We start from the raw sequence: 26789 nt of genomic DNA, 5'->3' as shown, positions 1-26789 counted from the left end.
TATCCTATTTGGCTTTTTCTACTCCCATACTAATGCTGTGCAGTATTTGGAACCAGTCCCTGTGCAAAATGCTCTATTTGTTGGTACTTAAAGCATCAGATGCTATGAGTCCAGGTAACCTCTTGCTTCTTACACCCACATATAGTCTTTGGCTTTTACATAACCCGCTGGTTTCTGAATGAGCCCACTTTAGTGTCCACATGATGCAGCTCGAAAGAAGACCATGTAGCTGTTACCATTTATACTTTATACCTTATACTTTATTGTTGCCAAACAATTAATACTAGAATGTACAATCATCACAGCGACTTTAACCAGGGCTACCTCAGAAAGGCGCTGCCAAAGTTATACCAACATGTCTCCTGCCCCACTAGAGGCCCGAATATACTTGACCACTGCTATACAGCAGTCAAGAATGCCTACTGTTCCGTCCCACGACCTCACTTCGGAAAATCGGACCATCAGGCCGTACCCCTCCTCCCGGCTTACAAACAGAAACTGAAGTGGGAGGTCACAGTGTCAAAAGTAGTGTCACGTTGGACGGAGGAAACGGATGAGGTCCTCCGTGACTGCTTCGAATTTCTGGTTGTCCATTCAGAGCTTGCATCTTGGAATCATGCGCAGAACAAAATTATGCCAAATTTTCATGAACCATCTTCATTATGATTATTGTTCTAAATACACCTTTCAAATGTTGGTTCCAGCATGTTAAGCAGTTTAGTTTGAGTTCTGTGGTTTGCCAAACCCAAATGACCTCGTAGCATCCAATCTAAGAAGGTCTGAAAATTGCATCTTTTATCTTAGCAACAGATAACAGGGATGGAACTACTAAATAAACAGGTTTTATTAAAATCAGACAGCACCAGTATCACTTGTAGCTGGTACAACATTGTTTCAAAATTCATCTATTTCACTTTGTGCAAAGGATTGCCAAACACTTTCAATATATCCCTTCTCAGTGATAAGAAGCAATCTCTGCTTAATATTTGAACCCTCACCTACACCAACCAAATGTGTAAAATCACTGAAGGTATGAATAATCTATCCTTTCTAAACATTTATAATGCCCCTGAATAACAGGCTATTTCCTGTACAATACTCAGTCCTGCACTCTTTGTTGTGTCCATGAATGATTTGGACCAGGGGTTCCATGGGTCCCTTGCTTAATGGTATTGGTCCAAGCATAAAGAAGGTCAGGAACGCCCGATTTAGAATTAAATATAGGAGGCTGATAAAAAAGTTTCCTTGAAAGGCCAGTGGTTGACAGTGAAGAGGAAAGATTTAGGCTGTAGGATCTAATCCCAGGTTTGTAGTGTTCATAAACATCAATCTATGAGATGTCCCTGGCCTTCTGTCAGCTACAGTGCAGCTTCCGCTTTTCATGTAGGACAATGTTTCACTGTCCTGATCCCCCTCCCATGACAATGTTCACTCTCAGGAACATCTCCAACTATTCCATGTGTGGAACAATGGCCGAGTTGGCTCAGGATTCTGCTGTATTCACTGCCTAACAGCATCATCAGCCCGCCTACAGAGCCCCATTCTCTTTGCCACATGCTTCATTACTTTCACTACTTTCTCATCAGAAGATCTCAAACTTGTAGCTTATGTAACCATGGGATCTTCCATTTCCTGCTTTGTAAGGGATGGAACAAGCATGTCAATTAGCAAACGTTCTTTATTAAAGCAAATGCTCAACACCAATAGCCAGTGCATCTTAAGACATACCACGTGCTACTTGTACGAACACACTCTATGTTTTGTCTCGTTGACAAATAATAGGTAAGGATTGACTGGTGTTTTGTAGATGAAAGGCTGTTTCCAGTGGATTCCCACAGAGACTTCTTAAGTACTTTCTGGTATATATTAATAATTTAGACATAAATACAGGGAGCATGATGAAGAAGATAATGCAGCAAATAGCCATGTTGTTGATAGCAAGGAGGAAAGCTTTGGACTGGTGAAGGAAGTTTCTTATATTTAGGGAAGGTTCAGTTGGATGGGAAGCTGTAACTCCTTTATTGAAAAGGGGAGGGAGACAGAGAGCAGGAATCTACAGGCCAGTAACAGCACCTTTAGTAAGGAAAATATCAGGAGCTATTTACTAATGACAGGAAGCTTCAAAAAAGTTGAGAGTCATCAGACAAATCTAACATGGTTTTGTGAAACAAGAATTATGTTTATCAGTTTGTTAATGTTATTTTAAGTAGTAACAGACTGTGGATAAATGGGACAGGTGTATGTAACATATTTAGATATTGTGAAGCCATTTGATAACATGCCATATCAAAGGTATTGTGAAAATTGAAAGATCATGATCTTAAAAGTAACATTTGGTTGGGGAGAGGAATGACTGGCTGACGCTGAACAGGAGGTTGAGATAAATGGACCCTTTGCTAGTTTTACAATTATCTTGTACAAGGAATTGTATTGCGCCTTGTAAGGCATGAAAATGCCCGACGCAGGCCTCTCATGGTCTGAGTTGACATTCCCCACCCCTCCCCTGTACAGAAACATAGTTCCCTAAAAGTGAGCAGTAGAGTAGAGAGGATGGCGAAGAAGGCATGTAATATGCTTCATCGATCAGGGTATAGAATACAAGAGTTGGGACGTGATGTTACAGCTGTACAAGGTGTTAGTGAGAAAGAACTTGGATATTGTGTGTGGTTTGATCATTACAGTATTTGACCGGGAGGATATCATTAGGCTGAGAAGGAGGTGCAGAAAAGATTCACAAGGGGACTGAAGGACTTGAGTTATAAGGAGAGACTGGAAAGGCTGGAACCATTTTCCTTAGAGCGAGGGAGGCTTAGGGTGACTTTATCAAAGTTTATAAAATCATGGGCCATAGATAAGGTGGGTGGTTATGGTCTTTTTAAGGAGGGTAAAGTCTAGTTTTAGACTTCCATGGTACAGAGTCTAAGACACAGAGGACAAATGCTTAAGGTGAGGTGGGGAAGATTTAAAGGGAATCCGAGGGCAAGATTTCACACAGGGTGATTGATATATTGAATAAGTTTCCAAAGGCAGAGTTGCTAGAGGCAGGCACAATCACAATACATTACTTTTAGATATTTAGACACGTATATGGCTCAGAAAAGCAGTTTAGACACTTGGAGGTTTGAGCCAAAGGGCCTTTTTCTGTGCTGCATAACTCAGTGACTCTGTGAAAAATAGCATAAATAAAGCAACTGAAATTCCTCTTGCTAAATTTGCTGAGGACACAAAAATAATTGAATGTAAGTTGGCAAGAGGTATATGAAGGCTACCAAAAAGAGGTTAAGTTAGAGGGCAAATTGCTGGTAAATGGAGTATAATGTGAGAAAAAGATGTTGCCCACTGTGCAAGAAAAATCAAATGGAAGCATGTTATATCAACGCTAAGGGATTGCAGAGCTTCAGGTTGAATTTCAGGTTGTATATTGTGCACAATCTCTGATGTTAAACAGAACTATTGAACTACTGAACTATTGAACTTTGAGATGTAGGAGGATCTGGGCACTCTGGTGCATGATTCATAAAAGGCCAGTTTTTCAATACATTGTGCATGATTAGTTAAGCCAGCATTTATTGCTCATTTGTAATTCCCCTCTAGAAGGTGGTGGTGAGTCACCATCTTGAACTGCCGTAGTCTTTCTGGGGAAGGAGTTTCCATGGTACTGTTGAGTAGGGAATTCCAGGCGTTAGACCCAGTGATGATGAATGGTCGGCAATATATTTCCAAGTCAGAAGAGTATGCAGCTTAGAGGGAGCATGCAACTTTCACACCACCCAACCTTCAGCGTTCTTGATTGTAGACATTACATGCTTAGTGGATGTCAGGGTAGTCAATAATTCCAATGCGTGTGCACTAGTGATGGAGAGAATGAATGTTCAGGGTAGGTTATGGACTGCTTCATCCTCAAAGTCGTGAGTTTCTTGAGACTTGTTATAACTGCTCTTATCAGGACAACGGAGAATATGCCAACACACTCCAAACTGTTGCCATACACTATACATGGTAAAGTGCTTAGAGGTGTCAGGAGATGAGTTATTAGTTGCAGGATACCCAACCCCCAACTAAAGTTTGTAGGCATAGTATTTGTGTCTGGTCAAGTTGAGCTTCTCATCATCTGTGATGCCCAGGATACTGGTGGTGGGGGATTCAGTGATGCCTATTGTCAATACTCAATTATTTGATTTCTTGGCAGGGATAGTCACTGTCGTAGTGCAAATGTTGCTTACCAGAGGTGGTCCATGTCTTTGATAAGTCTTGCTGCATGGGCTGCTTCCTTTCCTGAGGAACTGCAAAAGGAATTGAATATTGTGCAGTCATCATCTTCCATCTGTGATCTATAACTTTAAGCTGTTGTATTTCCTCACTGACTTCACTTCTACAGAACTCCTTGATATCAAGGCCAGGCTCCCTATCTTACTTCCAGAATTAAATTGTCTGGTCTAGTAAAACCAAAACAAGATACCTAGATGCCTCCTTACCTCACTGTCAAAGACAGTTTGCATGATTTTGCTAATTATTTACAGCTCATTGTTTATCCAGTAATTTTCCAGACTGGGTTTGTCCTATGAACATACCTGAGCCATTTTTCATAATATGAGGTAGGCGCCAAAGCTGTACTGGGCCAGATAGATTAAAGGAACAGCAAGTTCTGGAGCATAGCGCCAACTTTGTTTAGCCTAATAGCCTTTGCTTTATTCAGCACTCTCAACCATTTCATGATTGAGGCTTTATAAGGCGCTGGTGAGGATTCACTTGGAGTATTGTGAGCAGTTTAGGGCCCCTTGTCTAAGGAAGGATGTGCTGACTTTGGAGAGGATTCAAAGGAAGTTCACAAAAAATGGTTCAGAGATTGAAAGGGATCATGTGAGGAATGTCTGATGACTCTGGGCCTCTACTCACTGGAATTCAGAAGAATGAGGGAAGAATCTCATTGAAACCTATTGAATGTTGAAAATCCTCGATAGAGTGGATGTGGAGAGGATGTTTCTTATGGTGGGGGAATCTAAGACGAGAGGGCATGGCCTCAGAATAGAGGGACGTCCTTTTAGAATGGAAATGAGGAGGAATTTCTTCCACCAGAGAGTGGTGAATCTGTGGAATTCGTTGCCACATGCGGCTGTAGAGGCCAAGTCATTGGGTATATTTAAGGCAGAAGTTGACAGACTCTTCATTAGTCAGGACATGAAGAGATATGGGCAGAAGGCGGGAGATTAGGACTGAGTGGAAAAATGGATCAGCCATGGTGAAATGATGGAGCAGATTCAATGGGCCAAATGGCCTAATTCTGTTCCTATATCTTACAGTCTTTTAACAGCGATGGTGGGGCAGAGCGAAGGGTATGACAATGTTAATATCTTTGGTTTGGTAAAACAGTGTGGTAGTTAAGGAGCAGGTAAGATCTGATAAAACTTCTTTACCTCAATGAAATGTTGATAGTGTTGTCTGTTCAGTGTTGTGCAATTTGGCCTACTGAGGCATGCCTCATCCAGACCATTATAAATAAAAGTGATGGCAGCCAAAAATGGCCAGTAGTCATTCAATAAAAAGAAAGAACAAATTTTCAGAAGTTGGAGAAATGGGTGGGTGGAAGACTGAGATGTGCCCAGATGGAAGGTGAGGTACTGTCTCCTAACCTACTATTGTGCCTCATAAGCAGAGCGGTCCAAAGGGATAGTGAAGTAAAGTGGGAGAGAAGCTGGAGCTCAGGTGCTCAGCAAAACAAGCATCCGATCTGTGTTTGTTTTTGCCTGTGTAGAGCAGACTATATTATGAACACCAAATGCAGTACCATAGTTTGCAAAGAGTGCTTCACCTGTGTAGTCTGTTAGGGTCTCTGGGTGGTGGGAAAAGAAGTGAAGGAACCAGTGGTTCTTCTTGTGTGATTACATGGGAAAGTACAGTGATTGGGCAATAGTAGATGAAGATAGAAGAACGGACCAGGGAGTTGCAGAATGTACAGCCCTTTTGAAATTCTTGAAGATGGGAGGGGAAGAAGAGGAAGAAGAACATGGAGGAGAAGATGGCAGCGCAACGCAGCACGCGCGGCTGTTCCGAATGATATCGTATTTGTGAAGTAGGATGCCGTGCACAATCCTGATTTGATGGAGACAGACATAAAGAAGCATGGAGGAACACCTGGAGAAACTTCTGAAATGCCTGCTTCACTGCTGCTGCTACTGTGCGATCCAGAATCTCTGGAGATGAAGGCCCAAAGACCTCGGCTTTGCCTATTGCCTGTTGCTGGGGCCGGGGTCAAAGCGCTTGGCAGAGATGGTGCTCAGTGCTCGGTGTCGGAGAGCTGGTTGGAGGCTCGGAGTTTTCGGACGGACTCGGAGTCAGACTGTGGTCGGATGCTTCCGGGATGCGGCATTGGCAAGTTGGCGGTGCTGGAGGTTCACCGTCTGCGTGAGATGATAGGACTTTCGAGAGACTTTAAGACTTTTACCGTGGCCATGGTGTGTTCTTATCAAATTACAGTATTGCTTTGCACTGTTGTAACTATATGTTATAATTATGTGGTTTTGTCAGTTTTTAAGTCGGTTTGTCCTGTGTATCTTTGATATCATTCTGGAAAAACATTGTATCATTTCTTAATGCATGCATTACTAAATGACAATAAAAGAGGACTGCGTGTCCTCATAATCTAATCTAATCTAAGAGGGAAATATGCATCCAGTGGTGGAAACTTGTAGCCTGAAAGGGTGTTAAAGGCTGAAGCTGTGGTTAAAGACTAGGCACCCTTGATCAGTCCATCTTTGGACAGTGCTGAAGGTGGCAATCTTTCTGAGAGGCACAGACACACAGACTCTTTCTACATCATATGTTTTCTATGAGTTGTAGAAGTGTTTTACAGATACAGCTCAGAGAGTCTTAGAAGCTGTGGCTGTGGTGTATACCATCTACAAAGCACACTAAAATTACTTGCCTTGGCAATTGAAACAACATCGCCTAGACTCTGATTTTCACTACTTAGGACAAGGTAGTAGATGTATGGGAACACCATCTCCTGCATATTCCCCTCCAAATCACACCCTGTCCTAACTTCAAAAAATTTGCTGGTCCTTAGTCATCAGAAGGGTTAAACCTGGAACTCATCCTCCCCCACCTAAGCACTGTTAAGCACTTTCACCAGAAAGACTTGGAGCAGTTCAAGAAGTTGGGTCACCACCACTACCTTTTTCAAGAGCAATTAGAAATGGAAAACAAATGGGAAATAAATTTTGATGTCACAATGTGCACTGGCAGTGTTGGAAACCAAGTGCAGAGGAAAGACAGACTCCGATGTAGAGACAATGACCAAAGTTTATTCCTAAGAATTGCAACAGAACATCAGTGACTCAGCTGAGCGATACATAACATTCTCAAAACTAGGACACGGTAATTAGTGCTAATCCGGCATCTGCTTAAGTAATACAAGTAACACGGAATCCCCAAGCCTGTCAAAATAAACTTAACAAGTTTAAACAAAAAAACACCAGGAAAATGTATTACAAAGAGTGAGTCGCTCAAGAAAAACACAAGGGACTCTAAACGATTAACTGCTATCGTTAAACAACAATTAACCATTTCAGGGGCTCTGAATACCTCAAGCCCACTGCTGTTCAGCTCCCTGCACAGGCCTGAAGGGCTCATTACACCTGAAGAAGGTATAAATAAAGCAACGTTGGTGTAATGTTTTCCATATTTATTCCTAACTGTTTCTGTTTGGTGTCCTGCCCAGAAATTAGACCCATTTGCATGTGTTCATAAGTCATGCATGGGAAGGAAAATTTACTTGACCCCAAATACCAAGATGAAGATGTAGCACACAAATAAGAAAGCGAATTTTTATTATGAAAATATGAGATTGCAGGATTAAATTGTATAACACCTTGAAGAGTGCGCACCTGGAGTACAAGGTGTCCTTAACTGAAAAATGATATGCTTGTCTAAGAAGGAGTCCAATAAACCTTCAATAGAATAGTTCCAGACGTGATGGGTTTATCGTAAAAGAGGAGATTGAGTTGAATGGGAATGTACTCCATATCATTGACAGGGCTTTACCAGGATGGAGATAGGGAGGATGTTTCCACTGGCTGTCTTCAATCACAAGTTACAGAATAAGGGAGAATTTATTTAGGACTGAAATTGTTTTAGGAGATTTTTCCACATAGAGGATGGTGAATCTTTGGAATTTTCTACTCTGAGGGACTGTGGATATTCAGTCACTGAGTTCACAGATTAATGCAATTCTGGATTTAAAGAGCTCACGAGAATTAGGGTTAGTGTAGAAAAATAGTTTTGAGGTAGCTCACATGTGATTTTGATGAACTGTGGACAGGTTTTTACGGCCAATGCCCTACTCCAAGTCCTATTTCCTAACTTTATCCTAATGAAGGTTTCAATTGTCCATCACATTAGAACATAGAACGTAGAACTGTCGAGCACAGAAAGAGGCCCTTCAGCCCATAGTGTCCATGCTAAGTAGATACAAAGTTAAACTAATTCTTTCTGCTTGTACATGATCCATATTGCCCATTTATGACAATATCACACATCTCTATGGATTATTTTATTCATTTGGTGACGAAATTAGAACGATAAGTCATAACCTATAGACTTCATTATTCACCCAACGTAAAACACCATAGAAATCCTGAATTATGCATAATCCTAAAGTGTCTCTCAGAGATGTAATTTTATGTTTAAAGAAATCCTCCCTTAAAATTGTTGTCAGTAAAAGATTGGAGCCAGCTCCCTTGAATAAAGATGGAAGATTCTGATAATGGGTGTGTAGTTCTTAGGTCCCTCGGTTTGAGTCTGATGCTGCTGATGATTGTGGAGGTTCTAGGGGCCACCTGGAGTCTTGGCATCCAATGGGCCTGCTTCTCTGTCAAGGGTCACAACCCCTCTTACCTCCCCCATTTCCCTCTCCTTCAGTTTTCCTGAACCCTCCCAAATGTTCTTTGAGAGTAATAAAAACACTGACCTACTTTCCACAGGTCAAGTTCTAACACTCTTAAATGAGAACAAAATGACTAAACAATTTTTAATGCAAAGTATCGATTTCATTTCTTTTTGTGATTTCAGATTATATGCAACCCCCAAGCACCCAGTGTCCAAATTCCACAGATGTTGTCTCTGAAAATCCATGAGAACATCTGGATCTCATTTGGTTAGGTTGTTCATTCTTTAATCTGGTGGATCTAAAGGTGTACATCTTTTCATAATTAATCCTTTGCATTCCAGTCTACCCGCAGTAACTTTTCAACTCTTTGCTTATCACAAACTTGTCTATCTCCGCCTTACCAGGTTCACATTAACTGACTGTGTCCATACTAATTTTCAGTGATGTCTGGTGGTTTCATTCTGGTTTGTCATTCAGCCACTACTCATTTTATTGAATTGGCTCATTGTTTATATGTTTGATTCTAATTGATCAATAGTGTAGCTTCTCTATACATGATTATCATTGGTTCACTGGATATACAACTAGTTTTCATTACATCAGAGGTATAATTATAAATTATGAGTATTCTCTTGTTTTAAGCTGTATCAATTACTCCCCCGTTCATCACACACACATACACACACACAATCTGAAAGGTATATTTAGTACTCAATAGCTTATTAAAACTCAACACAATACAGCTACAGTAGCAATAAATACGGTTATGCTTTTGCCATCACCTATCTTCTTGAAAGGTGGATGAAAGACCTCTAATTAAGAGGTCACTGCAAACCAAATGGTTTATTTTGCAGGACATTTATGAATGAATAGAACACCATTTTTCACAAGTGAAAATTGATTTACTATCACTCCTCAAATCCTCCTATTAGTGGAAGTACAGTATTTGACTTCCTCAGCTATGAGCTAAGTGCAATTTACAAATGACCTCCCATCTGAACAATCCCTAACCTTATGATGCAAACGGAAAGCCCTGCATTTGTAGAACACCATGCAAACCTCTCTCGCCGCCTCAGAGCCCTGGAAAATCTTTCTGAAGGATTACCATTGTTGCAGTGCAGATGCAACAATCAGTGCATTCACCAATGCAGACTCATATACTCAGAAAGCTCAAAGTCCACATTTCAAAGTAAATTTATTATCGGTACTGTACCTATATGTCACCATTCCATTTTCTTGCAGGCATTCACAGTAGATCAGAGAAAAACAACAGAATCAATGAAAACAACACACAAACACTGACAAACAATGAACCTGCAAAAGAAGACAAACTGTGCAAATAGTAAATAAACAAATAATTAATGCCAAGAACAAGGGGTATAGTCCTTGAAAATGAGCTGGAATAAGGTTTGAACCTGTATCTTTACAGAAGGGGCAGCTGCCAGGGCAAGAATAATTTAACCTTTCTACTCGAGACTCTGGGCTGACCAGGGCGACACTCCTTTTACTGTGCAGGCTCTACTGATGTTGCTGGTGTACAATATAAGTCACAAGAGATGCTGCACTTGGAGTACTGTGTACAGTTTTGGCCACCTTAGTCCAAAGTTAAACCTTCAAAGTTCAAAGTAAATTTATTATCAAAGTACAAAGGCTGTTGTAAATCCAGTCAAGAAGAAAGAAGAGCTTGCGAAAGGTTCAAAAAACTAGGTAATGATAGAGATCTAGAAGATTATAAGGCTAGCAGGAAGGAGCTTAAGAAAGAAATTAGGAGAGCCATTAGAAGGCCTTGGCGGACAGGATTAAGGAAAACCCCAAGGCATTCTACAAATATATGAAGAACAAGAGGATAAGACATGAGAGAATAGGACCAATCAAGTGTGACAGTGGAAATGTGTGTATGGAACTGGAGGAGATAGCAGAGGTACTTAATGAGTACTTTGTTTCAGTATTCACTACGGAAAAGGATCTTGGCGTTTGTAGGGATGACTTTCAGCAGACTGGAAAGCTTGAGCATGTAGATATTAAGAAAGAGGATGTGCTGGAGCTTTTGGAAAGCATCAAGTTGTCTAAATCACCAGGAACGGACGAGATGTACCCCAGGTTACTGTGAGAGGCAAGGGAGAAGACTGCTGATCCTCTGGCGATGATCTTTGCATCATCAATGGGGACGGGAGAGGTTCTGGAGGATTGGAGGGTTGTGGATGTTGTTCCATTATTCAAGAAAGGGAGTAGAGATAGCCCAGGAAATCATAGACCAGTGAGTCTTACTTCAATGGTTGGTAAGTTGATGGAGAAGATCCTGAGAGGCAGGATTTATGAACATTTGGAGAGGTGTAATATGATTAGGAATAGTCAGCATGGCTTTGTGAAAGATGCTTGGAAGTAGGTACAAAGGAGATGTCAGGGGTAAGTTTTTTTTTCGCTGAGACTGGTGAGTGCGTGGAATGGGCTGCCGGCAATGGCGATGGAGGTGGATATGATAGAGTTTTTAAGAGACTCCTGGACGGACATATGGAGCTCAGAAAAATAGAGGGCTATGGGTAACCCTAGGTAATTTCTAAGGTAAGGACGTGTTCAGCACAGCCTTGTGGGCCGAAGGGCCTGTATTGTCCTGTAGGTTTTCTATGTTTCTATGTTACATCCATATATATATCTATATATAATAAAAATCTATATTAGAATAATAACCAGAGTAGAATCAATGAAAGACTGCACAACTTGGACGTTCAATCAGTGTGCAAAAGACAACAAACTGTGCAAGTACAAAAAGAAATAATAATAATAATAAATAAAGAAGCCATAAATATCAAGAATATGAGACGAAGAGTCCTTGAAACTGAGTCCATATGTTGTGGGAAGATTTCAGTAATTGGGTGAGTGAAGTTGAATGAAGTTATCCCCTTTGATTCAAAAGTCTGATGGTTCATGAGTAATAACTGTTCCTGAACCTGGTGGTGTGAGTCTTGAGGCTCCTGTATTTTCTTTCTGACAGCAGCAGTGAGAAGAGAGCATGCCCTGGGTGGTGCAGATCCCTGGTGATGGTTCAGTGGTTCCATTTAATATTGGAGAATGTATACAGTATACAACCTGAAATTCCTGCTCTTCACAGACATCCATGAAAACAGAAGAGTACCCCAAAGAATGAATGAAATAAAAGGTTAGAACCCTAAAGCACCCTCTCCCCTCCCACATAGAAGCAACAGCAAAGCATCAACCCTTCCCCTCCCCACTTATTTCAGCAGGAAGCTTCAGTGCTCACCACTCGCCAAACAAGCAATAGCAAAATCCCCAGAGGGAGCCCATGATCTGCAATTCTACAAAGACTAGTTGTTCACTCAGGACAGAGAAGTGTCGCCCCTTTTCCACAGTGAGACGAAAGACCAACAAAACGAAACAGCTCGCTGATTATGATGTTACAGTCTGCCGTGTCGCTTTTATTCCGGGTTCTCCAGCTCAAGAATCGGCAGCAAACTCTCCCCCACCATCGGGAGAGAGATCACCTGAGTACAGAGGCCTGCAACAACCGATCCACTGTTAGCAGTGTTCCATTTCTCCCACGATTCCTCAGTCGGCAACACTGGCATGGAATTGGTTTGTCACAGGGCCTTACTCAGAAGGCACGCATCTTCCAGGCTGCATCCTGAAGATATCGATAAATGGCTGGATGGCAAGCTCCAGAAGTGCCATAAAGAACCGCAGTTTGAGTGCAGCTGTAAATCACGGGCTCTGACAGAAGGACGCTGCTTTCCTGCGACAACACTTCGTGTAGATGTGCTTTGTGGTGGGGAGTGCTTTGCCCTTGTTGGACTGGGCCGTACTCACTACTTTCTGCTGTAGGATTTTCCATTCAAAGGCATTATTATTTCCATATTATAATGTCAATATACTCTCCACTACACATCTATAGAAATTTGTCAGAGTTTTAGATGTCGTGCCAAATCTTCGCAATCTCCGAAAGAAGCAGAGGTGCTGCCGTGCTTCCTTTGTAATTGAACTTGTGTGCTGGGCCCAGGGCATAACAGCCAGTTATAAAAAAACGAGTAGAGCAGGGGGCGAAGTACACAGCCTCGAGGTGCACCTGTGCTGATGGATATTGTGGAGATGTTGTTGCCAATCTGTACTGACTGGTGTCTGCAAATGAGGAAATCAAGGGGACCTAAGTTTAGGGTGAGACGAAAGATTTAAAGGGGACCTGAGGGGCATCTTTTTCACACACAGGGTGGTGAGTATTTAGAACAAGCTACCAGAGGATTGGGGAGGCCTGGAGGGACATAGGTCAAACACTAGCTTATGGGCACCATTCTCACATGAACTGGTTGTAATGAAGAGCCTGTATCTGTGTGGTACTGATCTATGATTCTACATCTTCTAAAAAAGGAAATCCAAACCTTCGCTGCCAATTGTTTCTTACCACCTCTGTCACCGAGTTATCAAGCAATGCTTTCTTCTTAAATGACATCCAACCCCTACCCCCACATCCTGTGGTTTGTCAGCATAGGTAATTATATTTACATTTATCTGAATGCTCTCTGTGTAACATTCAACACTGAAGGTGCAGGCATATCCACTAATCAGATCATTTGTCCCAAAACACCTCCAAAAGCTGAGCTAGAGTACTCCCTTGGGAACAAAATCTAATTTCACAATTGTATCATAATGAACTGTAAATTTAGCCAAAGGTCCTGTCAAGAGCAAATACTGCTGGTAAAAATATCAAGATGTCTATATCCAATTTGTGCAGCTGTATTCCTGAGCGTAGTAATGATTGGTTCTATCACCCAGTCAGAGTCAGAATCGGTACACAAAAATCTGAAAGAGGTCAACATGAACTACAACCCAATCCATAAATCTCAAAATTTTGTTAACATATCCGAGAGCATTGGGACCCAGTGGCTACTCCAAGGGCAGTAACACAAACCAGCAGCCTCTCCGAGGGTAGTGACTCCAACCAGCAGCCTCTCTGAGGGCAGTGACATGAACTTGCAGCCCCTCCAGCGGCCTCTGCGAAATCCACTCACTCTCCTCTGCATCTGGCTTGATGTTTCAACCTTCCTCAACGCTTTAGCCGGCATGAAATGTAGTCGATCATGGTCCCTTGTTTCGCTCCGAGCTTCTCCTCGAGGTAGCTCGTGCTCGCACTTCTCTCCTGGAGTCTTCTCAGGGACAGCAGAGCGCTGGCTCACTTGATCAAACTACAGACTGTAAGTCACAGTCACCAACAGTTTCAAAAACAAAATAAAAAGATAAAGAGAGTAAGTAGAAGACTTAGAATAGCTGAAATGATTGACTATCTGGAAGGTGTTGCCCGAGGAATAGTTGATCGCTTGACCCAGAACCAGTTCTTTATTGCCTCAGAGTATTCTGTATTTGGTTCTCATTGGCATGATGTTTTAATCCCCAGTTCGGGAAGGGTAAGATGAGGGAACACAAACCAATCTTCATACAGGGATCAGAAGTGGAGAGAGTGAGAAATTTCAAATTCCTGGGTGTCAGTATCTCTGAGGACCTAACCTGGATGCAACATATTAATGCAGCTACAAAGAAGGCAAGACAGTGGCTATATTTCATTAGGGGTTTGAGGAGATTTAGTTTATCAACTAAAACACTCGGAAACTTCTACAAATATACACGGAGAGCATTCTGACTGGCGGCATCTCTCTTGGGCATGGTGGGGGTGGGGGGAGGCTACTGCCCAAGATCGAAATCAGTTCCAGAAACTTGTAAAATGAGTCAGCTGCATCATGGATACCAGCCTCCATAGTTTCCAAGACATCTTCAAGGAGCAATGCCTTTGGAAGGTGGTGTCCATCATGATTTCCCACTAGCCAGGACATGCCCTCTTCACGCTGTTATCATCAGTAAGGAGGTACAGAAGCTTGAAGGCACACACTCAAATAATTCAGGAACAGTTTCTTCCCCTCTGCTATCCAATCTCTAAATGGGCATTGAACCTAGGAACACTACCTCACTACTTTATTTACTTCTGTTAGTTTTGCATTACTTAATTTAACTTATTTAATAGACATGTATATATTTAATGAAAGCAATGCACACAAGATGTTGGAGGAACTCAGCAGGCCAGGCAGCATCTATGGAAAGAGTAAGGTTGATGTTTCAGGCTGAACCCCTTCAGCAGGACTGGAGAAAAGAAAAGATGAGGGGTAGACTTAAAAGCCAAGGGGATGGGAGAGAGAAACACAAAATGACAGGTGAAAGCGGGAGGGGGAGAGGTGAAGTAAAGAGCTGGGAAGTCGATTGGTGAAAGAGATACAGGGCTGGAGAAGGGGGAGTCTGATAGGAGAGGACAGGAGCCATGGAAGAAAGAAAAGGGGGGAGGAGCACCAGAGGGAGGTGTTGGACAGGCAAGGAGATAAGATGAGAGAAGGAAAAGGGGATGAGAAATGGTGAAGGAGGTGGGGGCCATTACCGGAAGTTTGAGAAATCGATGTTCATGCCATCAGGTTGGAGGCTACCCAGACAGAATATAAGGTGTTGTTCCTCCAACCTGAGTGTGGCCTCATCGCGACAGTAAAGGAGACCATAGACTGACATATCGGATTGGGAATGAGAAGTGGAATTAAAATGGTTGGCCACTGGGAGATCCCGCTTTTTCTGACAGAAAAATACCTAATGTAACTCAGTTTTTTCTCTATTTATTTATTTATGATGAATTTAATTTTACTGCTGCTATTAAGTTAATAAATTTTATGACATATGCCGGTGATATTAAATCTGATTCTGATTTGATTCATTGGGCCTTTGAGTACGTTAGTTTATTATGGCTTCTTATATTCTTTTTTGTTAAATTTTTGTTCCTCGTCATTCTCGTTATTTTAATTATGTATCTTTGGGGATTTGTAAAGCACTGGATGTGACATGGCAATACAACACTGAAGATTTGCATCTAATAATTCAAGTTACATACAGGGCATAGCTCTCTCTACACAGTGTCACAAGGCATCTTTAGCTCAGCTTGGGTTATTGTCCTTTGTCATCTTCACTGTTTTATCAGCGATTCTCAGTTCAGCCTGAAATGAATACTACTGTAGCCCTTCTAGCAGCACTTCCCAAAATACCAGTATCATACATTGTATATCTTCTGGATACCGACTAATATGATAATTTTCTGTTCAAAGCCAAATTACCAAATTATGCCAGTTTACAAGTACTCTTGTGTAGCACTCAAAGTTCAAAGTAAATTTATTATCAAAGTACTACATATATGTCACCATATACAACCCTGAGATTTATTTTCTTGCAGGCATTCAGAGTACAAGAAACACAATAGAATCAGTGGAAAACTGCCCACAGTAGGATGGACAAACAATAAGCATGCAAAAGACAACAAACTGTGCAAATACATAAAGTAAAAAAGAAATAATAATAATAATAACCGATAGAAGAGCATGACCCTCCATGGAAGACATCCCCACGATCAAAATTGGAGACCTCTTCCCAGAATCAGAGGGGTTCCCTGTAGCAATACAGGACCAGGTGGTTAACATAACAGAATTACCAAAAACATATAATTAAAAATCAACAAAATGAAGACGATAAATGCAGAAAATGCCAGGTGAAACCGGAAACAATCCAACACATAACAGGATCCTGCAGCAGTTTAACTCAATCTGATTACTTACACAGGCACAAGCAAGTGGGAAGCATTGTTCATCAAAATTGTGCTTTAAAATACAAACTCATAACAGACACCCCATACCTAACTATAAATACAAGCCTGATCCAGTTTTAGAGACAGAGTCCTACAAATTATCTTATGGCTGATCCATATTACAAATAGGACAATCCATAATAACTGTCCAGATATAATATTACAAGACAAACAAGCAAAAACAAATTATTTATTAGATATAACCATTCCAAACACACATAACATTCAGAAACCAATAAGTGAAAGCCATCAGAAATATGCTAAATTAAAAGAGGAAATTGAGAGATTATGAAACATGAACATTGTCCTGATAGTAATATTTACAACTGGTATCATCACAAATTCACTTAACAATAGCATTAACATGATAATAAATAAATAAGCAATACATTTAAGGAACACGAGACAAAGAGTCCTCTAAAGTAAGTTCATAGGTTATGGGAACAGTGCAGTGATGAGGCCAGTGAATTTAGCCCCTCTGTTTCAAGAGCCTGATGGCTGACGGATTCATAACTGTTCCTGAACCTGGTGGTGTGACTCTGTGTAGATGTACTCAATGGTAGGGAGGGCTTTACAAGCTTTTCCATTCAAGGGCATTGGTGTTTCCATATGAGGCCATGATGCAAACAGACAATATACTCTCCACAATACTTCGATAGAAACTTGTCAAAGTTTTTGGTGGCAAGCTGAATCTTCACAAACTTCTAAGGAAGTTAGTGCCCTGCCATGTTTTCTCCGTAATGGCCCTTGCACACCGGACCCAGAACAAATCCTCTGAGCTGATTTAAATTTGCTAACCCTCTCCACATAAGATCCCCTGATGAAGACTGACTCAAGGATCTCCAGTTTCATCTTCCTGAAATCCCTAATCAGCTCCTTGGTCTTGCTGACATTGACTTAGAGGTTGTTGTTGTGGCACCATTCAGCCAAATTTTCAATCTCCCTCGTATATGCTGATTTCTCACCACCTTTGAAGCGGCCAATGCCAGTGATGTCATCAGCAGATTTAAATATGGCATTGGAGCTGGGCGTAACCACACAGTCATTCGTGTAAATCAAGTAGAGCAGGGGGCTGGGCACATGGGCATGTGGTGCACCTGTGCTCATGAAGGTTGTTGAGGAGATGTTGCTGCCAATCTGAACTGACTGGGGTCCGCAAACATAGAAACATAGAAAACCTACAGCACAATACAGGCCCTTCAGCCCACAAAGTTGTGCCGAACATGTCCCGACCTTAGAAATTACTAGGCTTACCCATAGCCCTCTATTTTTCTAAGCTCCATCTACCAATCCAAAAGTCTCTTAAAAAACGCTATTTTATCCGCCTCCACCACCATTGCTGGCAGCCCATTCCACGCACTCACCACTCTCTGCGTAAAAAACTTACCCCTGACATCTCCTCTGTACCTACTCTCCAGCACCTTAATCCTGTGTCCTCTTGTGGCAACCATTTCAGCCCTGGGGAAAAGCCTCTGACTATCCACACAATCTATGCCTCTCATCATCTTATACACCTCTATCAGGTCACCTCTCGTTCTGTGTCGCTTCAGGGAGAAAAGGCCGAGTTCACTCATAAAGCATGCTCCCCAATCCAGGCAACATCCTTGTAAATCTCCTCTGCACCCTTTCTATAGTTTCCACATCATTCCTGGATTGAGGTGACCAGAACTGAGCACAGTACTCCAAGTGAAGTCTGACCAGGGTTCTGCATAGCTGCAACATTACCTCTCGGCTCCTAAATTCAATTCCATGATTGATGAAGGACAATACACCGGATGCCTTCTTAACCACAGAGTCAACCTGCGCAGCTGCTTTAAGTGTCCTATGGACTCGGACCCCAATATCCCTCTGATCCTCCACACTGCCAGGAGTCTTACCATTAATACTATATTTTGCCATCGTATTTGACCTACCAAAATGAACCACTTCACACATCTGGGTTGAACTCCATCTACCACTTCTCAGCCCAGTTTTGCATCCTATCAATGTCCTGCTGTAACCTCTGACAGTCCTCCACACTATCCATAACACCTCCAACCTTTGTGTCATCAGCAAACTTACTAACTCATCTCTCCACTTCCTCAACAAGGTCATTTATAAAAATCATGACGAGTAAGGGTCCCAGAACAGATCCCTGAGGCACACCACTGGTCACCAACCTCCATGCAGAATATGACCCTTCTACAACCACTCTTTGCCTTCTGTGGGCAAGCCAGTTCTGGATCCACAAAGCAATGTTCCCTTGGATCTCATGCCTCCTTCCTTTCTCAATAAGCCTTGAATGGGGTACCTTATCAAATGCCTTGCTGAAATACATATACACTACATCTACTGTTCTTCCTTCATCAATGTGTTTAGTCACATTCTCTAAAAATTCAATCAGGCTCGTAAGGCACGACCTGCCCTTGGCAAAGCCATGCTGACTATTCCTAATTATATTATTCCTCTCATTTCAAACGTTTTTATTGTGGAAGCAACATCAGCTTAACCACAACCGACAATGTCCTAAAGTATAATGCTTCTTTTTTCTTTTCTTTCTTATAACAACATAATGAACATCAAATGAATGTATGTGTAGTAAACAAGCAAAAAGCAAAGGAAACCCTACCACCCCGTCTCCTTTCCCCTTCCCAGTCCTACCCTCCCTCACCCCTCCCGTATGTGCTGTTTAGGTCCTACCACCCCCCGCACTTAGTTCAGCTGTCGGTCTCTTCTAGATACAACAGTAATGGTTGCCAGATTTTTTCAAATTCCTTGAATCTGTCCTTGATAATGTATCTTATCCTGTCTAGATGCAGAGTATCCATTAAAGCAGCCAGCCATTGTCTGAGTGATGAAGTTTCCTCCTTTTTCCAGAACATCAGTATGAGTTTCTTTCCATTAAGTATGCCATAGGTCAGGAGTTGTTGTTAGGTAGCTTGGAATTTATATGACCTCGCAGAAGTTCCAAGAATTATTAAAATGGGGTCTGGTGTTATCTGAACCTTTAGTACCTTCGAAAGGACCTCAAATATTTGCTTCCAATACTCTTGTATCCTGGGACATAAAGCATAACTATGTAACAAATTTGCCTCCGAGGACTTGCATTTCTCACACATTGGGGACACCTCTGGGAATATTTTATGAATCCTTACTTTAGAGTAATGTAGTCCATGTAGGATTTTAAATTGTATTAAACAATGCCTGGCATTGATGGAACAGGAGTTAACATACTCCAAAGCCTCATTCCATATAACCTCCTCTATCTCTGTACCCAACTCCTTTTCCCACTCTTTTTTAATACTATCCATTGTTGTATGACACTTGTATGGCATCATACAGATAGGCCATTATGTGTTCTGTCCCTAAACATGATCTTAAATGATTATCTAATTTATCAGGTTCTGCCTTCTCAAAACCAGAAAGATGTGATCTTATATAGTGTCTTAGCTGGAGATACCTGAAAAAATGACACTTTTGCAATCCGAATTTGTCCTGAAGCTGCCAAAATGATGCAAAATCCCTTATATGTATATTATACTGTTCCAGATGTTCATAAATCCTATCTCTCTGAATCTTCTCCATCAACTTACCAACCACTGAGGTAAGACTCACTGGTCTATAATTTCCTGGGCTATCTCTACTCCCTTTCTTGAATAAAGGAACAACATCCGCAACCCTCCAATCCTCCGGAACCTCTCCCGTCCCCATTGATGATACAAAGATCATCGCCAGAGGCTCAGCAATCTCCTCACTCGCCTCCCACAGTAGCCTGGGGTACATCTCATCCGGTCCCAGTGACTTATCCAACTTGATGCTTTCCAAAAGCTCCAGCACATCCTCTTTCTTAATATCTACATGCTCAAGCTTTTCGGTCTGCTGCAAGTGAGGAAATTAAGGATCCAATTGCATAAGGAGGTATTGAGGCCAAAGTCTTGAAGCTTATGGATTAGTTTTGAGGGGATGATATCATTGAATACTGAACTGTAGTCGATGAAGAGCATTCTGATGTATGCATCATCGCTGTCTAGAAGTTCTAGGGTTGAGTGAAAAACCAACGAAATGGCATTAACTGTTGACCTGTTATGACGGTAGGCAAACTGGAATGGATCCAAGTCACTTCGAAAGCAGGAGTTGATATGTTTCCTCACCAACCCTTCAAAGCACTTCATCACAGTGGATGTGGATGTACGTGCTACTGGATGAGAGTCATTGAGGCAGACTATCACTTTCTTCTTAGGAGCCCCTATAATTGAAGCCTGCTTGAAGCAATTGGCTACCATTGAAGCGAGAGGTCAAAGATATCAGTGAACAGTCCAGCCTGTTGAATAGCACAGGTCTTTAGTACTTGGCCAGGTACCCCATCTGTCCTCTCACCTCTCTCACTAACAAGGTGCTTTTGCCCACAGAACTGTCGCTCACTTGGTATTTTTCAAACCATTCTCTGCAAACTCTAGAGACTGTTGTGCATTAAAATCCTAGGAGTTCGGCAGTTTCTCTGATACTCAAACCACTCTGTCTGGCACCAACAATCATTCCACAGTCAAAGTTACTTGGATCACATTTCTTACCCATTCTGATGTTGGTCTCAACTACTGAACCTCTTGACCATGTCTGCGTGTTTCTATACATAGAGTTGCTGCCATATGATCGGCTGATTAGATATTTTGCATTAACCAGCAGGTGTACAGGTGTACCTAATATAGTGGTCACTGAGTGCTTGTGTCTCAGATTTGTTCTTATTGGCCCAAACCTCTGTCTTATTGAACCGAAGGGCATGTTTCCATGTCTGAGGGCCTCAGCTGTAGGGCGCTACTAAACTTAGTCAATCTTTCATTCATGTTATGATGTAAGTGTTTGAAACATGCTTAGAGTTCAGCTTCACAGATTCTCTACCTACCTTTGTTTATTCTGCTGATCTTTGAAAACCATGGCCCTTCTTTCCCTCTCAATGAATTACTGTTTGCTTTTATTTCTCTTTGTAGTACTCACGGGATTACACCACTTCAAGCCCATTACATTTGAAATTCTAATGTTCACAAATGCTCAGTAAACGTCATTGTGTCAGGAAATTTTGAGTGTAAAATACGTCAATCAGTCTGACTTCTAAGGTGCCTGGGAACAAATATACTGTCTTTTCACAATTGCCTGTTACCAGAAGCTGAGATAGTGTGTGTGCCAGGAGAAAGCAATAAACACTGAACACAGAGGAGAATGGAGGGGTTAAGTGCGAACTATCCAGAGGTGACCTCGCAGACGAGGAGGGTGTGAAGTGCTCGGGGGAATAGCTGGTGCTGCTTTCTCTTGCAGTAACAGCACCGAGCCACTGTGACTCAGGAAGGAAATGGCAACAGCATCATCCTCTGCTTTCTCAGCATTGATTGCACCACAGCAAGAGCTCTTTGAAGGTTAGACAGATGAATGAAAAGGCAAGCCACAGAGGTTTGCTTCAGCTGCAGAGCTAGCCTGTGCAGGAGGACTGGGGCCTGAATCCCTCGCACGGTGCTGAGTGAGAGAAATGTGAGCTCGCTGCAGTGCTGCGGTGCTGCTGCAGACAACACTGCCATCCGAGGTAAACAGAGGGCTCGGAGAGACAGAGCCGGAGCAAGGAAGCAAACTGCAGAGCAGCCACTGCCCTTACTGTCAGCACGGAGACACGCACCTCGCTGGAGGAGAGGAGGCTGGGCTCAGCTCAGAGCTGGAAGCGGCGGACGGTCGCCGAGTGCAGGTAATGTGATTCGAGCAAAGCACCTCCAGGCTCCCTGCTCCCTGCCCGAGCAATTCCTTCAGTGGGAGAGCGTTACTCGTTCAGTGCTGTCACACAGGCTTCATCTGGAATATGCTTGCACTGCGTGCTCCATATTGCAGCACTCGCTGCCATTAGGAGGGCGAGAGAAAGAGAAGTCAGACTTAGCTGTCGTGAGGTTGACACTGACAGCACCTGTCAGCCAGACCCGGTAAACATCAGAGCGTTTGGAACTGATGAAGGCTGTGCAGAAGGTTCGCGATGCTTCCTGCTGACTGTGTTGCAGCCTGACTCTGTTGAATGGAAAGCGCGAGGTGCTGGAGAACAGAGGAACGCTGCCAAGGTGCAGACATGGGTAGACGGTGCGGTGAGTGCAGCCCCAGCCTGTGAATCAGGCCACCCAGCTGCAGCGCGGACCTTCACCTCCTCCCCTATGGCGTGCCTGAAGCAGCAGCAGGCCGCCATCAAGATGGAGGCCGTGAAGATCGCGCCGGCGGAGAAGTTTGCAGATTGCCCGACCTCGCAGGCCCGCTACGGGCCCTCGCAGTGCACCCGGGACCCCCCGCTCGTTGGCAAGTGTGCCTGGCCCCTGGAGTCGGAGATCATCGCCAACCAGGCCTGCGCCGAGGTGTCGGCACTGGAGAAGTCGCGGAGCCCCAGCGGGTTGGCCAGGACGCCGCCGCGCACCGAGAAGTTTAGCCAAGGCCACCGCAAGGCCAGCGCTGAGATGTGCTTCCACCGCCAGACACCTTCGGACGAGGTCATCGTCAACCAGTACGTGCTCCACCAGTCGGCCACCGCAGAGCCTCTGGAATGCCCCACCTGCGGTCACGTGTACAACCCCACCAACAAGCGCCCGCGGATCCTCTCCTGCCTGCACTCGGTGTGCGAAGAGTGCCTGCAGATCCTCTACGAGTCCTGCCCCAAGTACAAGTTCATCTCCTGCCCCACCTGCCGCCGGGAGACCGTCCTCTTCACCGACTATGGCCTGGCCGCTCTGGCCGTTAACACCAGCATCCTAGCCCGACTGCCGGCCGAGGCCCTGACCGCCAACCCGGGCCAGTGGGGCGGAGAGGCGGACCGCAGCTGCTACCAGACCTTCCAGCAATACTGTGGGGCAGCCTGCAGCTGCCAGCTCCGGAATCCACTCTCCTCCTGTACCATCATGTAGAAGGCCTCACTCCCAGAGTAGCACTGACAACCCATGGGAGAAGGATTACTCCAAGACTGAACAACTTGCTGTGTTTTCTCAGCACCTTTATGGTAAATTACCTATGACTGAATTATCTCATCTGGGAATTTCTGTGTTTTCTGTGAAATCAAAGATATCCAATTCAGACTGGCAAGTATTATGCGGTCCTGATAATTTTGCTTGAGAGCAGCATTGCTAAGCTACCTGCACAAACTTGACTCTGACCTCAGAACTGCTTTCTCCACCCCAGTATTATACAATGCCTAAAACCATCGCCAAAGCATCGTCTTAAAATGATGCCTGCTACTGTTCAGTAAAGCTTAATATGTTCTAGGTCCATGCTTCAGTATTCAGACCCATTCCAGCCCAGGCTCAGCCCTGTGTGCTTAATCCTTAACCAGGATGCCAAGTCTGCAAGGGCACTTTTTAATCTAAATTTTAGATTTTGATCTTTAGATGGAGAGGAAAGGGTTTCACACCACTTAATTTTAACTGCAGACGTCCTGTCTAAGCCACAAGCTTGTGGCTAACGTCCCTGACGTCAAAAGCACGTTGTAAGCTTTTTTTGTAGTTTCAGCCCAAAGTCGCACCATGGGTGAGCCCGCCCAGCAGCCTATGGCTCTGGCGGTGCCAAGCAGCAAAGGGTTAACGTCTATTTGTTTCCAGATCAGCCATCAGTCAGAGTATCCAGATAATGAAGTCAGCTTTCACCAGAGGACTGTGATTATTTTAACTCCTTCCCCCACTCCAAACGTCTGGTCCTTGACTCCATGCCACCACTGACACATCTAGGGCACAACATGATGGACAGGTCTTTGTTTTTATCATTAACCAATGTGTATGGAGCACCTGCTGCCAAAGGTAACAGTGCTTGGAGTAACCATGAACAGCACTAGGAACATAAAGAATGTTTCTTTATTGATTGTATTCTGTGAATAAACTATATCAGACCTTCTTACTTGTATTCATACTACTTAAGTGATAATGCGAGTTAAGTAGACAATGCTGGCAAATCTTCTGGCAAAGGATTAAACTTGTGGCAATGACTGGTGTACACTGGTGGGATACACTTACACGGCAACATGGTGGGATATCTAAGGGGTCCTCACTCCCTGCTCCTGTTTCACACCGCATGCCAAATAATCATTGGGAATTGTGTTACACAAATGTTGCTGTGTGGTAGAACGCAAAAGATACTGCTTAAAGTCCGGGGGTTGTGGTGGGGGGGCAGGACAGGAGATTCGGGCTAAACATTGGAGAAAGCATGGTGAACATCACAGGCACTGGGGTGAGAGCCAATAATCATTGGTTCTGTAATGCAGGCCACACTCGGGATACCACAGATACATTTCACAGTGTGCTGGTTGAGCCTTGCAAGATACAACTACTTCTTCAGGGTTTATCATGCAGGATGGGAATGGCAGGGTAAAGCTTAGAGTGTGGTTTAAATGTTTCTGAACATTGTTTCAGTATCTCAGGATGTTGTTTGATCACTTTCGGATATGGTGGGGCATTGTAAGGCTTCATTTGAATATTCGTGTTGTAGAATGCATATTAAGAGAGCAGGATGACCACCAAATGGACCAAGAAGGTGCCTCAGGGTGAGAAAAGCAGGACACCGTACAAGCACTGTGGGTACCAACTAATAATACAAGATGCAAGTTGTGTGGAAATAGTTGAGAATGCTAGCCAAACAGTACAGGAAGTAGGAAAAAAACTTCAGAGCGCAGTTTGATTTATGTCGGGCAGAAAGTACCCCGATATAAGTCATTCGATATTTAATTGGAATTTTTCAGAATACAGTCCGAGTACTTCAGGGACATTAAATAAGAGCTGGAATATTTCTGGGTGCAATTTCAGAATATTATCGAGAACTTCAAAACAGCTTAATTATTGTCAGGTTTGGGTTTGCTCCTTTAAGATGTAATTCAGTAATTCAGCGTAAAGTTTAAATCCATTTCGAGTTTGTCAAAACACTTTTCAATATTTGAGGAGGTAGATTGGGTCAATAAGGTAAAGGCAAGTATTACAAAGTGCAGGTTAAATATTGCAAGGTCTAAGCTGTGTATCAGGAGAAGGAGGGTAAGCTTAGCATGATACGGTTTGAGCATTTCAGAAGACATTATGCACTTTTCATGTTGCATGTTGGGAACCTTAGAGTGCACACAGTATTTCAGAGGCTTAACAAAATTCAGGATGATATTTGACTATTTTGGAGTGTCGCTTGAGGACTTCAGGATAGAAGTTGAGTATGTTAGGATTTTCTTTGAGTGTTATAAAGCTAGGCTTCTGGCATTCAACATGTGGTTTCAGTATTTTAGGGTAGAATCTGAATGTTTCAGCATTTGTTGAATATTCTAGACGGGAGTTTAATTATTGTGGAATTAAACTTCAATATTTCAGGATGCAGTCCAGAGATTAGTTTGCAATGTGTAGTCGGGTATATCAAAGTACTATTGAAGTATTTAAGTTTTTCATATGTGGGTGATTACTCTAAAGGTAGCTTTTAGTACTTCAGTGGTTTAATGTTTCAAGATGTAATTTGGGGTTTTTTTTAGGTATTTATTGCAGTTTGAATATTTTATGGTTCACCCTAAGTATTGTAAAATATGAAATAAAACCAGAAATGCTATAAATATTCAGGATGTCAGGTAGTGCATGCAGAATCTTTAACAAGAGTTTGACTGAAGTTACTTCTAAGAAAAAGTTACAGAATTCCCATTACCTCAGAATTCTTCTGGAGATGCAGCCTGACCTCCTGAGTATTTCCAGTTTTTATTTCAGATTAACACCATCTCAGTGTATTTTGCTTTTCGGTTATAAGAAATTGGGAGTTTTTCCCATATTGTTTGTGTTTAGTCTGGTATTTAGTGTAGTCTGGTTTGTGTTTAGTGTATTTAAATTGTTTCTGCTTTTCATATAGTATCTTAGGCTGAGAAATGTCTCATGGAGTTTGAGCATTTCAAAACCTATCCTGAATTCTCAGAGCTGCAGTTTCAATATTATAGGGTGCAGTTGATACTGCAGTATATAATATTGCAAGTCACTGATGTGTTCTGTGGGTGTACAATAAATATGGCAGAGTATAGCTGTATACGTCCGGTGCTCCCGATGTGGCCTTTTATATATTGGCGAGACCCGACGCAGACTGGGAGACTGCTTTGCTGAACATCTACGCTCTGTCCGCCAGAGAAAGCAGGATCTCCCAGTGGCCACACATTTTAATTCCACATCCCATTCCCATTCTGACATGTCTATCCACAACCTCCTCTACTGTAAAGATGAAGCCACACTCAGGTTGGAGGAACAACACCTTATA

At 42.8% G+C, this 26789-nt stretch overlaps 2 protein-coding genes across 2 annotated transcripts in view; both read left to right on the top strand.

The window, feature by feature from the left end:
- The window catches only part of LOC134360091 (tetratricopeptide repeat protein 28-like), a 210921-nt gene that overhangs the window by 89837 nt on the left and 94295 nt on the right, over positions 1-26789 (top strand). The gene's annotated exons all lie outside the window — the stretch shown is intronic.
- On the top strand, positions 21690-24415 carry rnf208 (ring finger protein 208). Its single transcript, XM_063073179.1, has one exon. It carries the CDS (start codon positions 22712-22714, stop codon positions 23447-23449), a length of 738 nt encoding a protein of 245 aa, XP_062929249.1. The 5' UTR covers positions 21690-22711; the 3' UTR covers positions 23450-24415.

Source organism: Mobula hypostoma, chromosome 21 (genome assembly GCF_963921235.1).
Source record: "Mobula hypostoma chromosome 21, sMobHyp1.1, whole genome shotgun sequence".
NCBI lineage: Eukaryota > Metazoa > Chordata > Chondrichthyes > Myliobatiformes > Myliobatidae > Mobula > Mobula hypostoma.
The sequence above is the reverse complement of the archived record's forward strand: the minus strand, read 5'-3'. Positions and strand labels throughout refer to the sequence as shown.